General features: G+C 36.1%; 1 protein-coding gene across 8 annotated transcripts in view; it reads right to left on the reverse strand.

Annotated features, from left to right (window-relative positions):
- EVI5 (ecotropic viral integration site 5) overlaps positions 1 to 18,974 on the reverse strand; it is a 198,364-nt gene that overhangs the window by 48,535 nt on the left and 130,855 nt on the right. For all 8 annotated transcript variants that reach the window (XM_059375393.1, XM_059375394.1, XM_059375396.1 and 5 more), the window contains one exon: positions 3,733 to 3,828. In XM_059375393.1, coding sequence (XP_059231376.1) covers positions 3,733 to 3,828 — 96 coding nt within the window. The remainder of the gene's footprint in view (positions 1 to 3,732; positions 3,829 to 18,974) is intronic.

An 18,974-nucleotide genomic window follows, 5' to 3' on the forward strand; every position in this document is an offset into this window, starting at 1 on the left:
ACTGGTCTGCTCATCAAAAGACACAATAAGTTAAAGAACAACAAAAGACAAGTCAGAGTGGAAACAGGTATTTACAAAACATAACATCAATAAGTAAATAACTATATATCCAAAGAAAAAGACAAAAACCTACCAGAAAAATACATATAAAAAGACTTCAGCAGACCTTTACAAAAGAGGAAATCCAAATGGCCAGCCTTATTAATAATCAGGTAAATGGAAATTAAAACCACAACAAAATATCACAAGCACTTTGGAAAATAAAGTTGAAGAGTTGCATGCTATGTGACACAAACATTCCACACCAGAGAAACATGTACATGTAGTCAGTACAGTGCACACGATTGCTTATAATCACAGCACTGTTCCAAACAGTCCCAATCCACAAACTCCCAAATGACCAATAATATTAGAGTGGATACACTGTGATACAGTCATAAAATGGGAACACATAACAATAAAAATGATTACTTACTAAAATAATGTTGAACAAAGAAAGAAGAGACAAAGATATTCAAGAACACTCTATTCAAAGTTCAGAAACAAGTAAAACTAAACTGTACAAATCAGAGAGGCATATGAAGTTGACACAATTATAAAGAAAAGCAAAAGAGAGACTACCACAAAACTCAGGACAAGGGAGTCAGGTGTGATTGGGTAGACTTCTGGATACAGGCAATATTCTGTATCTTGACCTCCACCGTGACTATATGGGTAATGTGTTTACCCATATTATAATGTAGCTTTGTATTACAAACTTCTTGGTATACTGTGCTAATAATTTTTTAAAAGGTTTAAAAATTATTGGTTGGGGGAAACATGTGAGGGCTGGAGTTACATTAGGATCTGTTATACAGATGGCTCCTACAGCCATGTGAGATCCCTCATTTGAATACTGCCTTTAAAAAGCCAAAAACTTGGGATTCTCAGAGGAATACAAACATTCAGAGATGATAAGAAGACCAAAACAAAAAACAAGAAAGAAGTAAGGCAAAAGTGAGTGGTGGTGGGAAAGCTATGGGAGGAGAGAATGTAAAGAGGACGACTGGTTAACAACCATAAATGAGATAAACTCAAGCAGGATAAATACCGAAAAAATACCAATGAATTTAGCAATTAGGATTCCAAGGATTATTTAATCAAGAGCCATTTGATGCCAACATATTCCTGATAGTAAAAATTTCATGCATTTTCTATTTTCAGAAATGATGTAACATGCTGCATTCCATTTTAAATAAAACTTGCAGCATATCAGGCTCTTCACTTTCATAAGTATTTCAGAATAAATAAAAACAATGATATAAATCTTGCTGTTTGTGACTAACATGCATAGAAATGTAGCAAAATTTCTTAATTTTCTAGATGTTAGAAAACTCCAGGCTTACACTAGAATTGAATACGATAGCATGATTTAAACCACTGATTACAAATATGTCATGAAGTCAGTTCATGCTTGAAGTTTTTCTGAGTATGTGCTACTTTACAGGGAATATTAGCAACAGAACACAAAGGCTAATTTTTTAATAAACTTATACAAATCGATGTATCATGATTACTTTTGACCCAGATCAAAAGATGAAGCTATAATACATGTAAGTCTTAGAAATTAACCAAATTTTGAATTGAAATTTAGTTCAAAGGATATTTTAAGTGGAAGAAAATTCTATATGCTGCAGCAAAAACTGTATTTTGGCTTGGAATAAATATAACATATTTTGAAAGAAATAAGATTTTAAACACAGTATTTTTCCCATATGAGAAATTTACTACCTTATAAATACAATGAGAAATAGGACATACATTGACAAATTATTTAGTTTTGAATCTTCTTTCAAAAATTGCTTTGGCAATGTACAAATATGGTATCAAATTATCAAACGTGGACTTAAGCAGAGGCCACAAAAGAAGAGGACTAAGTTAAGTTGGACTTCAACAAAAAAAAACTTTTGTTCATCAAAAAGCAGTAACAGAACAAAAAGGCAAACCAAAGAAAGGGAGAAAACATTTGATAACTATCTATCTGGGGCGCCTGGGTGGCTCAGTGGGTTAAGCCTCTGCCTTCGGCTCAGGTCATGATCCCAGGGTCCTGGGATTGAGCCCCGCATCGGGCTCTCTGCTCAGCAGGGAGCCTGCTTCCTCCTCTCTCTGACTGCCTCTCTGCCTACTTGTAATCTCTGTCTGTCAAATAAATAAATAAAATTAAAAAAAAAAAAAGAAAACTATCTATCTGATAAGGGATTGACCCTAAGGATACATAAGGAACTTCAATAACTCAAAAACCTGATTAAAAAAATGAGCAAAGGACTCATACAGACATTTCTGTAAAGAAGATACACAAATAGCAAAAAGCAAATGGTAAGATGGTCAACATCACTAATTAGGGGAATGCTAATCAAAACCACTATGAGCTATGACTTCATTCTGATTAGGATGGCTACCACAAAAAAACAAACAACAACAAAAACCCCAGAAAATTAACAAGTATTGGTAAGGACAAGGAGAAATAAGAGCCCTTGTGCACTGGCTAGCAAGAATGTAAAATGGTGCAGCTGCTATGGAAAATAGTATAGCAATTCCTCAAATAATTAAAAACAGGATTACTGTATGATCTATCAATCCCACTTCTGGGTAAATCCCAAAGAAATGAAAGCAGGGATTCAAAGAGATCTGTACAACATCTGTACAACCACGTTCACAGAAGCATTATTCACAATAGCCAAAAGGTGGATGCAACCCAAGTGTTTACCAATGGATAAACAACAAAATGTGGTATACAGATACAATGGAATATTATTCAGTCTTATAAAGGAAGGAAATTTTTTCATATATTATTTTTCACATATTATCCATTACACATGGATAAACTTTAATGACATTATGCTAAGTGAAAAGACCCAGTCATAAAAAGACAAATACTGCAGCAACTGGGTGGCTCAGTTAAAGTGACCAAGTGTTGATTTTGGCTCAGGTCATGATTTCAGTGTCCTGGGATTGAGCCTTATGGTCTGTAGATGGGTTGGTTTGTAGGGTAATCTGTCGGGCTTCTTGCTCAGTGGGGAGTCTGCTTTCCCTCTCTCTTTTTCCCTCAGCCCCTCCCCTGACTTGTGTACTCTCTTTCTCTAGAATGAATAAATAAATCTTTAAAAAAAAAAAAAAAAAAGACAGGGACCCCTGGGTGGCTCAGTCACTTAAGTGTCTGCCTTTGGCTCAGGTCATGATCCCGGGGTCCTGGAATGGAGTCTTGCATGGGGCTCCTTGTTCAGCAGGGAGAGTACTTCTCCCTCTGCCTGCTGCTCTCCCTTTTTGTGTGTGCTCTTTTTCTCTTTCTCTGACAATAAATAAAATCTTAAAAAAGAAGACAAATACTATACCGTCTTACTTACATGCAGTACCGAGAGTAATCTAATTCAGAGATTAAAAATGGAATGGTGGTTTCCAGGGGTTCAGGGAAATGGGCATGAGGAGATGTTCAATAGGCAGATTTTCAGTTTTGCAAGATGAAAAGAGTTCTGGAGACTGACTGGTTGTACAATGTGAATGTACTTAATGTCATAGAACTTACACTTTAAAATGGTCAATTTATGTTATATGTTATGTTACCACCAAAAAAAGAACGTGGAAATGAATATGTGTTGAAAATAGAATCATAATCATTAAGAGGAAGGTACAAGTCACTCTTCAGGTACAGAGAGAAATTATTTTTATGTGTACTTTATTATTTTCATATGGTACCTGGATTTCCAGCTCAGCAATGTGCTGCTGTAATTCAGCCACAGCAGCTATGCTATCTGCTTCCCGGAGTCTCACAGCCATCACTTCTTCCTTGTTCTAGAGCGGCAAACAAACCAAACCAAAAATAAACCATGTGGTAAAAGTAAAATATACTTCAAATTTTGAAAACAAATAGATTAATGATCAGATGAAAAAAAAGTGCCATTATTTCCTGAACTTGATATAAAATGAAGACCAAACATATAGAATAATATTCTATCTTTAAGCATTCAGAAACAACACTCAAATAAACAAGTTCTGCATAAAAAGTTAAAATTAAAAATGAACTTAATCTTAAAAGAATTCAAATCACTGGTGACTGTGAAAGCTGTTCATTTTTATGCAAGAACAAAAAATTGAGAACTTTCAAACACTAAATTTGGACAACAGATTAACAGAGAATATGGATACTGAGAGAGTATATTAACTGGATAATACTTAATGATTATATTCTTTCTGAAGCAATAAATGTTAACATTTATAGTAAATAACATTTATAGTAAATGTTAACATTTACATTACATTACAAAAGAGAATAGAAGTTCAATTACATCATAATTCTAATCTTCCCAGGAAAAGTATAGTACTTAACTCTACCACTTCAAAATTTCACAAAGAAAAACCCCAAAACTGCATCCTACAATACCGTAGCCAATTAATACTGATCCAGAAACAACAAAATATGAAGAAAATATGTTACATAAAAGTAGGGTATGCAAAATATTTTTCTCCTCCATTAACTCCAGTTGAAATGTAGCCATCATTTGTATCAAAAATTTACAGCATTGGTGACCATTGGAGAAATTTAGCACCTGACAGTACTATAATACCAACATTTCTAAATATCACAAATTTAGAAGTGTAATAATTAAACTTATTCTGTATCTTAGATACTTCTGCTTCACCTTAAGCAGATACTGCTTTAAATATTTTGCCAGTTTGCATATAGTCACATGTGTACCCTGTGCTGTGCTAATAAATGTCTAAAAATCAGGGGCACCTGGGTGGCTCAGAGGTTAAGAATCTGCTTTCAGCTCAGGTCATGATCCCAGGTTCCTGGCACTGAGCCCCATGTCAGGCTCCCTGCTTGGTGGAGAACCTGCTTCTCCCTCTGCTTCCCCTCTCACTCCCCCCTCCTTATGCCTCCACCCCTGACCAAATAAATAAATTCCTTTTAAAAAATGTCTAGGGGGAGAAGCAAGATGGCAGAGGAGTAGCAGACTGAAATGACATCAGGTCCCAGGAGTTCAGCTAGTTAGTTATCAAACCATTCCGAACACCTACAAACTCAACAGGAGATAGAAGAGAAGAACAGCAATTCTAGGACCAGAAAATCAAACACTTTCTGGAAGGTACGATGTGTAGAGAAGTGAATCCGAAATGACAGGAAGAAAGACCATGGTGGTGGGGAGGGATTGGCTTTCGGCAAGCGGTGGAGCAGCAGAGCACAAAATCAGAACTCTTAGAAGTCTGCTCCTCTGAGGGACATCGCTCCAGAGACTAAGCGGGGGTGGAGTCCTCACAGGGATAGTGTGGTCTCAGGTCCCACAGGGTCACGGAAAGATCGGGGGTGTCTGATTGTGGTAGAGCTCCCAGGTATCAGAGCGGGGAAGCCGATAGACAGAGCCGAGGAGTGAGCTCTCAAATCAGGGTTACCTTAAACCATGATCCAAGGCACAGTTAGGCCACTGCTCTTCCAGCAGGGACCCCACAAGTGGCAGATCCAGAGAGACCCCCTCCTTCCTTCTCCAGGAGGAGTGGCACAGAAACGTGCAGCAGGAATCTGCTGGGTTTGGAGACTTCAAATGGGATCATGTGCTAGAGATAGAAATGCTCAGTCACAGGCCAGGAGAGTACAGAGTGTAGCTGGAGACCTGGGAGACGGAAGGGATTGACTGCTTTTCTCTGAGGGCGCACTGAGGTGTGGTGTCCTGAGCTCTCAGTTCCTCTAGGCCTAGTGATTGGAAGGCCGCCATTTCCATTCCCGTCCTCCAAAGCTCTATGGAAAGCATTCAGGGAACAAAAGCTCCCAAGAGCAAACCCGAGCAGATTACTTAGCCTGGCCCCTGGCAAAGGCAGTGCAATTCCGCCTCGGAGAGACATTTGAGAATCACGGCAACAGGCCCCTTCCCCAGAAGATCAGCAAGAACATCCAGCCAAGAACAAGTTCATAAATGAGAATTGCAGAACTCCAGAGCTAGAGGAATGCAACACATGGAATTCATGGCTTTCCCCCCATGATCCTTCAGTCTTGCAAAGTTAAATATTTTTTATTTTATTGTTTTCTTATTCTCTCTTTTTTCAACTTTTCCTCTTTCTTCTTCTTTTTATTTTTTTTCTTTAGGAAGATTTTTTATTTCCTTATGTTAACAGAAAGAGAGATCACAAGTAGGCAGAGAGGCAGGCAGAGAGAGAGGGGAAGCAGGCTCTCTGCTGAGCAGAGAACCCCATGCAGGGCTTGATCCAGGACCCTGAGATCATGACCTGAGCCGAAAGCAGAGGCTTAACCCACTAAGCCACCCAGGCGCCATTCCTCTTTCCTCTTTTGAAGTTTTTTAAATAGTTTATCTTAAAAATACCCTTAGGGGCGCCTGGGAGGCTCAGTAGGTTAAGCCGCTGCCTTCAGCTCAGGTCATGATCTCAGGGTCCTGGGATCGAGTCCTGCATCAGGCTCTCTGCTCAGCAGGGAGCCTGCTTCCCTCTCTCTCTCTCTGCCTGCCTCTCTGTGTACTGTGATCTCTCTCTGTCAAATAAATAAAAAAATAAAATCTTAAAAAAAATACCCTTATAAAAAAAATAGATATATATATTTTTAAACCTTCATTTTTATAGTAATATTTTATCTCTTCATTGTATTTAACCTTATTTTTTGTATATGTATGGGGGTTTTTTTCTTTAAAATTCTGGGATACAATTTCTTCTAATACATAAAAATATACCCTAAATCTAGTACATGGCTTTGTTTAGTCTCCAGTCTGAACACATTCTCTCCTCCTTTTTTTTCTCTTTTTCCAACAAACTTATCAATTCCTTTTTTATATATTTTTTTAAATTTTCAACATTACAGTCATATTCTATCCCTTCATTATGTTTACTCTTATTTTATAGATATATAAGTTTTTCTTTCTTTAAAACTTTGGGAGGTAGTTTGTACTAAGAGACCAGATTACACCCCAAATCAAGTGGGTGGCTCTGTTCTATTCACCAGATATATAGATATAGATATAGATATAGATAAAAATTAACATCCCCCTTTCTTTTCCCCCCAATTTTGGGTCTCTTCTGATTTCATTAGCATACATTTTTCTAGGGTCTTTGCCAACCTTTTAGTATTTTATTCTGTCGTTCATATATTCTTATCTGCATAAAATGACAAGGCAGAAAAACTCACCACAGAAAAAAGAACAAGAGGCAGTACCAAAGGCTAGGGACCTAACCAATACAAATATTGCTAATATGTCAGAAATACAGTTCAGAATGATGATTCTCAAGGTGTTAGCAGGGCTCAAAAAAGCCATGGAAGATATTACAGAAACCCTTTTTGAAGAAATAAAATCTCTTTATGGAGAAATAAAAGAACAAAAATCTAACCAACTAGAAATTTAAAAAGCTATTAATAAGGTGCAATAAAAAAATGGACGCTCTTACTGCTAGGACAAATGAGGCAGAAGAGAGAATTAGTGATACAGAAGACCAAATGATGGGGAATAAAGAAGCTGAGCAAAAAAGAGACAAACAACTACTGAACCATGAAGGGAGAATTTAAGAAATAAGTGATACCATAAAACGAAACAGTATTAGAATAATTGGGATTCCCGAAGGAGGAGAGGGGCAGAAGGTTTATTGGAACAAATTATAGTAGAGAATTTTCCTAATATGGCAAAGGGAACAAGCATCAAAATCCAGGAGGCACAGAGAATCCCCCTCAAAATCAATAAAAACAGGTCTACATCCCATCTTCTAGTAGTAAAACTTATTAGTCTTAGTGACAAAGAAAAAATCCTGAAAGCAGCTTGGGACAGGAAGTCTGTAACATACAATGGCAGAAATATTAGATTGGCAGCAGACTTATACACAGAGACCTGGGAGGCCAGAAAGAACTGGCATCATATATTCAAAACACTAAATGAGGAAAAATATGGAGCCAAGAATACTATATCCATCTAGGCTATCGTTGAAAATAGAAGGAGAGAGAAAAAGCTTCGAGGACAAACAAAAACTGAAAGAACTGTAAACACCAACCAGCCCTACTGGAAATATTGAAAGGGGTCCTTTAAGCAAAGAGAGAACCTAAAAGTAGTAGACCAGAAAGGAACAGAGACAATACAGAGTAACAGTCATCTTACAGACAACACAAAATTCAGATCTTTCAATAGTTACTCTGAATGTAAATGGGCTAAATGCCCCAATCAAAAGACACAGGATATCAGAATGGATAAAAAACAGAACCCATCAATACGCTATCTACAAGAAACCCATTTTACCCCCAAAGACATCTCCAGATTTAAAGTAAGGGGGTGGGGCGCCTGGGAGGCTCAGTGGGTTAAAGTCTCTGCCTTCGGCTCAGGTCACGATCCCAGGATCCTGGGGTCGAGCCCCGCATCGGCTCTCTGCTCCGCGGGGAGCCTGCTTCCTCCTCTCTCTCTGCCTGCCTCTCTGCCTACTTGTGATCTCTGTCTGTCAAATAAATAAATAAAATCTTAAAAAAAAATAAATAAAGTGAGGGGGTGGAAAATAATTTACCATGTTAATGGACATCAAAAGAAAGCGGGGGTGGCAATCCTTATATCAGATCAATTAGATTTTAAGCCAAAGACTATAATAAGAGATGAGGAAGGACACTATATCATACTCAAAGGGTCTGTCCAACAAGATCTAACAATCTTAAACTATATAAGCTATATAACTATATATATATAAACTATATAACTATATGTATGTGTGTATATATATATATATATGTATATATATAAAAAACACTATATAAACCAACTAATAACAAAATCAAAGAAACACATCAACAATAATACAATAATAATAGAGGATTTTAACAGCCCTCTCACTGAATTGGACAGGTTATCCAGGCAAAAGATGAACAAAGAAATAAAGGCCTTAAATGACAAACTGGACCAGATGGACATCACAGATATATTCAGAACATTCCATCCCAAAGCAACAGAATACACATTCTTCTCTAGAGCACATGAACAGTTTTCAGAATAGATCATATTCTGGGTCACAAATCAGGTCTAAACTGGTACCAAAAGATTGGGATCATTCCCTGCATATTTTCAAACCACAATGCTCTGAAGCTAGAACTCAATCACAAGAGGAAAGTTGGAAAGAACTCAAATACATGGAGGTTAAAGAGCATCCTACTAAAGAAAGAATGGGTCAACCAGGAAATTAAAGAAGAATTGAAAAAATTCATGGAAACAAATGAAAATGAAAACAAAACTGTTCAAAATCTGTGGGACACAGAAAAGATGGTCCTGAGAGGAAAGTATATAGCGATACAAACCTTTCTCAAAAAAGAAGAAAGGTCTTAAGTACACAACCTAACCTTACACATGAAGCTGGAGAAAGAACAGCAAAGAAAGCCTAAACCCAGCAGGAGAAGAGAAATAATAAACATCAGAGCAGAAAACAATGAAACAGAAACCAAAAGAACAGTAGAACAGATCAATGAAACTAGGAGCAAAGGTTTTGAAAGAATTAATAAGACTGATAAAGCCCTGGCCAAACTTATCAAAAAGAAAAGAGAAAGGACCCAAATAAATAAAATCATGAATGAAATAGGAGAAATCACAACCAACACCAACAAAATAGAAACAATTATAAGAACATATCATGAGCAACTATACGCCAGCAAATTTGACAATCTGGAAGAAATGAATGCATTCCTAGAGACATATAAATTACCAAAACTGAACTAGGAAGAAATAGAAAATGTGAACAGACCCAAAATCAGTAAGGAGACTGATGCAGTCATCAAAAATCTCCCCAAAGCAAAAGAAGAATTAATTTCTATTCTCCTGAAACTGTTCCAAAAACCAGAAATGGAAGGAAAAGTGTCAAACTCATTTTAGGAGGCCAGCATTATCTTGATCCCAAAACCAGACAAAGATCCCATCAAAAAGAATACTTACAAACCAATATCCTTGATGAACACAGACGGAAAAATTCTCACCAAAATACTAATCAATAGGATCCAACAGTACATTAAAAGGATTGTTCACTACGACCAAGAGGGATTTATTCCAGGGCTGCAATCAATGTGATACAATACATTAATTAAAAAAAAAAAAGAACAAAAACCATATGATACTCTCAATAGATGCTGAAAAAGCATTTGACAAAGTACAGGATCCTTTCTTCATCAAAACTTTTCAAAGTGTAGGGATATTTTAATATCATCAAAGCCATCTATGGAAAACCCACAGCCAATATCACTCTCAATGGGGAAAAACTGAGAGCTTTTCTCCTAGGGTCAGGAACATGGCAGGGATGTCCACTATCACTACTGCTATTCAACATAGTACTATTTGTTCTAGCCTCAGCAATCAGACAACAAAAAGAAATAAAAGGCATCCAAATCAGCAAAGAAGAGGTCAAACTCTCATTCTTTGCAGCTGATATGATACTTTATATGGAAAACCCAAGACTCCACTCCAAAACTGCAAGAACTCATACAGGAAAATTCAGTAAAGTGTCAGGATATAAAATCAATGTACAGAAATCAGTTGCATTTCTATACAACAACAGCAAGACAGAAGAAAGAAAAATTAAGGAGTCAATCCCATTTACAATTGTACCCCAAACCATATGATACCTAGGAATAAGCCTAATCGAAGAGGCAAAGAATCTGAACTCAGAAAACTATAAAGTACTCATGAAAGAAATTGAGGAAGACATAAAGAAATGGAAAAATGTTCCATGCTCCTGGATTGGAAGAACAAATATTGTGAAAATGTCTATGCTACCTAAAGCAATCTACACATTTAATGCAATCCCTATCAATTTTTTTAAAGAAATGGAACAAATAATCTTAAAATTTATATGGAACCAGAAAAGACCCCGAATAGACAAAGGTATGTTGAAAAAGAAAGTCAAAAAGTTGGTGGCACCACAATTCCAGACTTCAAGTTCTATTACAAAGCTATAATCCTCAAGACTGGTACTGGCACAAAAAAAGACACATAGATCAATGGAACAGAATAGAGACCCCAGAAATATACCCACAACTCTATGGTCAACTAATCTTTGACAAAGAGGAAAGAATGTCCAATGGAAAAAAAGACAGTCTCTTCAACAAATCATGATGGCAAAGTTGGACAGCCACATGCAGAAGAATGAAACTGGACCATTTCCTTATACCACACACAAAAATAGACTCAAAATGGATGAAAGACCTCAATGTGAGACAGGGATCCATCAAAACCCTTGAGGAGAACATAGGCAGCAACCTCTTCAACCTCAGCTGCAGCAAATTCTTCCTGGAAATTCAAATTCAATTCTTTGCAGCAAATTCAAAGGCAAGGGAAGCAAGGGCAAAAATGAACCACTGGGACTCCATCACAATCAAAAGCTTTTGCACAGCAAATGAAACAGTCAACAAAACCAAAAGGCAACCAACAGAATGGGAGAAGATATTCGCAAATGACATATCAAATAAGGGATAGTATCCAAAATGTATAAAGAACTTATCAAATTCAACACCCAAAGAACAAACAATACAATCAAGAAATGGGCAGAGGGCATGAACAGACATTTCTACAAAGAAGACATCCAGATGGCCAACAGATACATGAAAAAGTGCTCCACGTCACTCGGCTACAGGGAAATACAAATCAAAACCACAATGAGATACCATCTCACACCAATCAGAATGGCTAAAATTAACAAGTCAGGAAAGAACAGGTGTTGGCAAGGATGCGGAAAAAAGGGGAACCCTCCTACACTGTTGGTGGACATGCAACCTGGTGATGCTGCTCTGAAAAACAGCATGGAGGGTCCTCAAAAAGTTAAAAATAGAGCTACCCTATGACTCAGCAATCATACTACTGAGTATTTACCCTAAACCTACAAATGTAGTGATCCAAAGGGGCACATTCACCCAAATGTTTATAGGAGCAATGTCCACGATAGCCAAATGATGGAAAGAACCTAGATGTCCATCAACAGATGAATGGATAAAGAAGATGTGGTATATATATACACAATGGAATACTATGCAGCCATCAAAAGAAATGAAATTTTGCCATTTGCAACAATGTGGATGGAACAAGAGGGTATTATGCTTAGCAAAATAAGTTAATCAGAGAAAGACAATTATCATACAATCTCCCTGATATGAGGAAGTGTAGATGCAACGTGGGGTTGGGGGGGGGGGTAGGAAAAGAATAAATGAAACAAGATGGGATCCAGAGGGAGAAAAACCATAGGAGGCTCTTAATCTCACAAAACAAACTGTGGGTGCTGGGAGGAGGGGTGTATGGAGAGGGCGGTTGGGTGATGGACATTGGGGAGGATATGGGATATGGGGAAAGCTGGACAATTCACAGACCTGTAACCTGGGGCAAATAATACATTATATGTAATAAAAAAAAAATGTCTAGCAATCAGCTTTCTCCTAGGGCTGTTTGTGTGTGTGTGCACACATGTGTTCATGAATAAGTTTATTATATCTTTTAACATAAACTGACACAGAGGATATATATAATATAACATATAGATAATAAGATATACAATACTCATTGCCCATTCTGTGCAGTCACTGTATTCTCACAGAATGCTTTCATTGATTTTTTTCTAAACTACTACATCCATGAGCCATCAATGGTTGAAACTGGGGAAAAAGTAAAGTTTTGATATAAATGTTGACTGAATATTTTTGTTAGAGAAAAGATGAAAGTGAAACAAATAAGACTTATGTTACAATTTCACTCATCTGTTAATAATGTGAGCAAGTTTTTTGTTGATTCTGGTGACAGTAATCAAATACTGAAGGAAAATTTCCTTAAAAATTTTGTGCTAGTCATAATGCATATGCTGAAGATAACAACATATTTTTAAACTTTTATCTGCATTAAAAATCAAGCACAGGCATCAAATGCCTTTCCTTAAAAGGCCAGATTGTAAATATTTTAGGTTTATGGGCCATATAATGTATCACAAATATTGTATCTGCCATTGCTGCAATGTGGAAGTGGCCATGGACAATACATAAAGAAACAGGCAAGGCTGTATTCCAATAAAACTTTACTTCTAAAAACAGGCAACCAGACAGATTTGGGCTATGGGCTATGGGCTACAGTCTACCAACATCTGGTCTAGATCGTCAACAAAAAAATCCAGTCCTGATTTGTAGTTTGACAACTAACGTGATGTAAATCATCCCACCATGGCTCCTTTCAAGCTATCAACGTTAATATTACTGAACACTGAGCTGGGAAGAAATGTACAGTGGAACACTATTATATGGTACTTCCACCGTACAGATACAGGGGGTCTAAATAACCTCAAAAGCACAGATAGTAGTAAAATGTAAAAATAAGTAGGAAATGTTAAAGTTTGATTACTTATTACCTTTGCCCTATCACAATTTAATTATGCTATATGACTTAATTGTTCATATGGCTGTTTTAACAAGCAAGTCGCAAAATTCCTAAAAATTTAACAACTGGTTCTTGGAAGCCTTTACTGGCTGGCTCTAGCACAGCACTGTGTCTCTATTTCATAAAATTCAAATCTCATTTTGTCACTCCCTTAGTTTAAATACTTTATGGCATTCCACAGATCTTGAGATAATGACTCAGGTCCTTATACTGGTGTCCTAAATTGTATATGATTTCACTCCCTATTCACTGTTCCAGCCTCATATCTTACCAGTATTCCTTATGATACTTACCTCCAGCTACAATGAACTTTTTTAAGTTCAAGCAACCTCTTCTTTCTTATTTTTATTCTTCACATATGCCATTCTCTCTGTCCAGTGAACTCTATTTATTGTCTTTCCTTAACTCCTACATAGCTTTAATGTCTTAGCTCAATCATTCCTCAGTTAGCCTTTCTTGAAGCATTATCCTAACACTAAACTCCCATTACAGTGTCCTATATACCTCAATCACAGCACTACTCATTCTGCATTGTGCTTGTTTCTATAGTTGTCTAAATCCTTTACTAAGAGAAATCCCTTCTAGGGCAGTGATGTCTCCAGCAGTCAGCACCAACTTTCAACCTTGTGAGAGGGCCACCTAAAACACCTCATCCATTAGCTCCAGTTAAGCCTTCAATGACTGCAGCCTCGTAAGAGACTCTAAACCAGAACCACTTGGTTAAACTGCTCCTGAATTTCTGACCCACAAAAACTCTAGGATACTGGTGCTTATTGCTATTTTAAGCCACTAAGTTTTAGAGGTAATTTAAAAAATAGTAATAGATAACTAATACATTTATAGTCTCCTGATTTTAGTTAGCAGTATGTAAGAAATTATATTAATCAAATAAATTATATTATTTATAATATATATAATATAATATATAATACTTATAAGTGTATATATTATATGCAACATATGTAATAAATGTAATACTTCCAAATGTAAATATTATAAATTATACAAAATTACGTTAATCACGTTAAAAAAAATTCCCCTTAATCTTCTCCCTCTCCAATCTAATCACCAAGTCTTGTTGGTTCTGTACAAAAAACAGATTGTGAATTTATCTACTTCTCTTTATTTAAATGTTAATACCTGAGCCCAAGCTAGTACCTGTATTGTACTATTTCCTGAAGACCTCATAACAAATCTGTCTCCAACCCCAGCCAAACCTATCTCTACACACAGTGGTATGTGTATTCTTTTGAAAAATAATTACATTAATTGCTATAAGCAATGTCCCCTAACAAATGCTAAAATTAGTTGCTGAAACTTTAAGGATATTTTCATGACCTCAAGATAATTCGCCCAGGGGGCGCCTGGGTGGCTCAGTGGGTTAAAGCCTCTGCCTTCAGCTCAGGTCATGATCCCAGGGTCCTGGGATCGAGCCCCGAATCGGGCTCTCTGCTCAGCAGGGAGCCTGCTTCCTCCCCTCTCTCTCTGCCTGCCTCTCTGCCTACTTGTAATCTGTCTGTCAAATAAAATAAATAAAATCTTTAAAAAAAAAAAAAGATAGTTCCCCCCAAATATTTATTAATTACTGTGGTGGTTTTAATATATGTCCACAAGTTTTTTGACACTCTTTCCTTGAGGGGGTGTAGCTTAACATCCCTGCCGGCTGTCAGACTGGGCTGGACTTAATAACTTACTTGTAATGAACACAGTATGAGAGGAAAAAAGCTCTGTAGTGGAGAAAACTTGGCAGACACCAACTTAAATGATCAGGGTTAACAGCATTAACATATTAATACAAAATGCCTTCTAACATGATGTGCTAAGAAGGACACTTCTGTTCTGTATTCTTTCCTAAAATACATTATCTCAGTCTAATCATGAGAAAACATACAATCCTAAGCTGAAGGATATTCTACAAAATAACTGACCAGTATTTTTCAATAATAAAGGTCTAAGGAAAGATAACAAAGCATTAAGAAACTGTCACAGATTAGAGGAGACAGAAATCTAGTGGGGAGATCTGAATAAAGTCTGTAGTTTCATTCATTTCTTACTAGTGATAAATGTATCATGGTTATATAAAATGTTAACATTAGGAGAAGCTGATAAAAAGTTATATGGTAACTACTATTTTTGCTGCTTTTCTGTAAACAAAAATGTCAAAATTAAACGTAAAAAACAAACAAACAAAAAAACCTGAAGGAAATACAGCAAAACAGAAAAAGTCATAGTTGATTTTCTGCTTAAAATCTTTCAATGGCTTCCACAGCACTTAAGAGTAAAACCCAAACTCATTAGTATGGGAAGTAAAATTTTATATGGTAAGATGTGCAGTCCCAACCTACTTCCCTGGTTTTTATGTCATTGGCTTTTTACTTTATACAAGACTCAGCAACCAACTTCTTTTCTGCTTTTGGATCTTAAACTCTGTGACCCTTTCATGGTGAGGAGCCTTCCCCTGGCACTTCACATGGCTGCTGCTTTCCTATTCCTCACATCTCAGCTTTGATACCACCTCCTGGCACTCCATCTTCATCACCACTTCCTCTTACCTCCCACTTTATAGTACATCATTAGTAATGATCTTATGTATTTTTTATTTATTGTTTCAATAAACACTGTGCTCACTTTCTTCACTACTGAGTCCCCAGTGCCTATAATACTAACAAATAAAGATTGCCCAAGTATTTGATGAATATGTAAACAGATGCCATAATTCTTTGAAGTCTCATAATCTCACCTTCTCCCACCCTTATTTGAGAATCACTGTTCCAAAATATGCAAGTTACATCTACTTAAAATGAAAAGGTTTGGCTATATACTTTGTAAGTATCTTTTAAAGTAATATAATGGAGAAACAAGTACTATCATGCCCTCTTGGTCAGAGTACAAAACGGTTCAACCCAAGAAGTGTCATCTGACAAAATTTTACGTAAGTACAAATGCATTTACCCATTGACCAATCTAAAGGAACATGTGGATATATCTCTATAGGTAGAGAATGTGGATATAACTCTGTATGTCTGAAATTATATATGTACAAGAGGTTATTAAGTACACTGCTTGTGGCAGCAAAAACACTGGGGACAATCCGTGTGCCCATCAACAAGAATCTAGTTAAGTATACTACAAGACATCCATGGAAAACAATGTACCTTAGAAACTAATAAGGCTCTTGAAGTACTGATATTGAAAGCTTTATAAAATATAATGACATTGAAAAAAAACTATAGTGACCAAAAAAAAGGCAAGGAGAAGAACACACAATATGTTAACTTTTATGTAAAAAAGTGAAAAGAAAAATTATGTACTTCTACTTGCTTGTATTTGCCTAAAAGAAACTCTGAAAGAGGGGCACCTGGATGGCTCAGTCAGTTAAACATCTGTCTTCTGCTCAGGTTATAATCCCAGGTTCCTAGAATGGAGCCCCACATCAGGCTTCCTGCTCACTGGGGAGTCTGCTTCCCTATCGCCCCTGCTACTCTTCTCACGCGCTCTCTCTCTCTCACTCTCTCTCTCGAATAAATAAATAAAATCTTTAAAAAAAAAACTCTCAAAGGACGGATCAGAAAATAAAAGCAGTCACATAGCAAAAAGATAAAAGAGAGGGTATATGGTAGACTCAGGAAGAGAATGAGATGAAAGGGGAAAGAGTATGAGCAATGCTTTCACTTATACTGTTAAAAAATCAAAGCATTATGAAAAAATACATAGGTATTAAGCTATTAAATTTCATATTAGGGACAGCTGGGTGGCTCAATCAGTTGAGCATCTGCTTTCGGCTCAGGTCATGATCTCAGGGTCCTGGGTTGAGTCCTACATCAGGCTCCTTACTCAGTGGGGAGTCTCCTTCTCCCTCTGTCTGCCACTTCCCCTGTTTGTACTCTCTCTCTCTGACAAATAAATATATAAAAATTTTTTTAAAAGGTTTATATTATATATAAGCACCAGGTTTATTTTCTTCCTGTTTCCTTCTTGTCATTACAAATATGTACAATGTTATAATCATAGTAAAATACTGACTTTCTTACTTAAAAATTACTTATCATATAATTTTACAAGTTTATATATGAATTATTATACTATGCCTTTTCCATGGATAGATACTTATCTATATTGGTATCTCTCTTTATATATGTAGAATTAGAGAATATAAAATCCTTCTATCCTCTTCAAATTTAGATTTATGTAGGAAATCCCACAATCTCATTACTAAAATCTTGGCAAATATGTCATAGAATTTTTTTTATTTTTTAGATTTTAAAAAAATAATAAAATACATGAACCATACATTAGTATTATCCACAAGGTTGCATCCATATTGAAATACCTTGCTTAGTACTAAACACGATGAAACTGTAAAGTATAAATATTCGCACCAAGTGGGATAAAACAAAAATTATAAATGGCCACCCAAATGAATTTCTGTGAAATTTATGAGAAAATGTTTGGGTTTCAGAGTGTTTTGAATTTTCATATTGGAGATTACAGACTTATTATTTTCATCTTTTAAGCAGGAACATTCAAATTCAGTTGTAGAAGGAAAATAGCATTAATACTAAAAACAGTATCCTGATATATTACATAAATGAAAAATAAAATGAAATTCAATAGTTCTTTATCAACAAATTACAAGCTATAATCATACATAACTAAATGAGGGGTGGGCACCTAGAAGACTCAATCAGTTAAGTGTCTGCCTTCAGCTCAGGTCATGATCTCAGGGTCCTGGGATGGAGCCCAGAGTCCAGCTCCCGGCTCAGTGGAAAGTCTGCTTCTTCCCCTCCCTCTAACCCTCTGCCCAACTTGTGTGCATACCTATATATATGCTCTCTTGCTCTCAAATAAATAAAATCTAAAAAAAAAAAAAAATTAAATGAAAATGAACCAGATTTCCATAATTCAAGGACTAGCTTCCTTGAAAAAGTTAGGGTTTATTCCTGAAGTGTTCCAGTATAACAAGATAAAATATATACACTTGATTATAATGTTCTAGATGCTATGGTAATGACACACTGGGCATTCTCAAAATCTATAAAAGGTATTACAAAATATTGAATAAATCAATATACAGGCTAAACACACAAACAGATATAAGAATCAGCATTTGTAACAAATTTCACAGGTTTATTACTGAACAATTAAAAATAAAATATTGGCTCTTAACATTTTCTAAAATTCTGAATCTGAGCCTATTACTTAAATTTAAAATATATATATTTATATTTTTCTTCATCAGCAAATCCCAAAAATTATTTCCAAAGAACACCTTACTTTACTTAAAAGGTGCTAAGGCATTTGAGGAACAATATTAAATCCAGTAACAGTGTTAGCAACCTATGTTTAAGAAAAACCCCAATAATTTGAAAAGAGATTAAGTTTAGCTCTTTATTAAAAATAAGTCAGCACAGACAATATGGCATCATAAAAATTTAATCACATATTAGAAAGACAAATCAAATTGATATAACCTCATGTCACATCATTTTATTTTTAAATTAGTCTAGTCACATCCTTCTAGAGGGACTAATTTTAAGTTAGCACAAATTTCAGTACTGCCTACAGATTTCTGTCAGTGTAAATTGC

This window comes from Mustela nigripes, chromosome 14, assembly GCF_022355385.1.
Source record: "Mustela nigripes isolate SB6536 chromosome 14, MUSNIG.SB6536, whole genome shotgun sequence".
NCBI classification, from domain to species: domain Eukaryota; kingdom Metazoa; phylum Chordata; class Mammalia; order Carnivora; family Mustelidae; genus Mustela; species Mustela nigripes.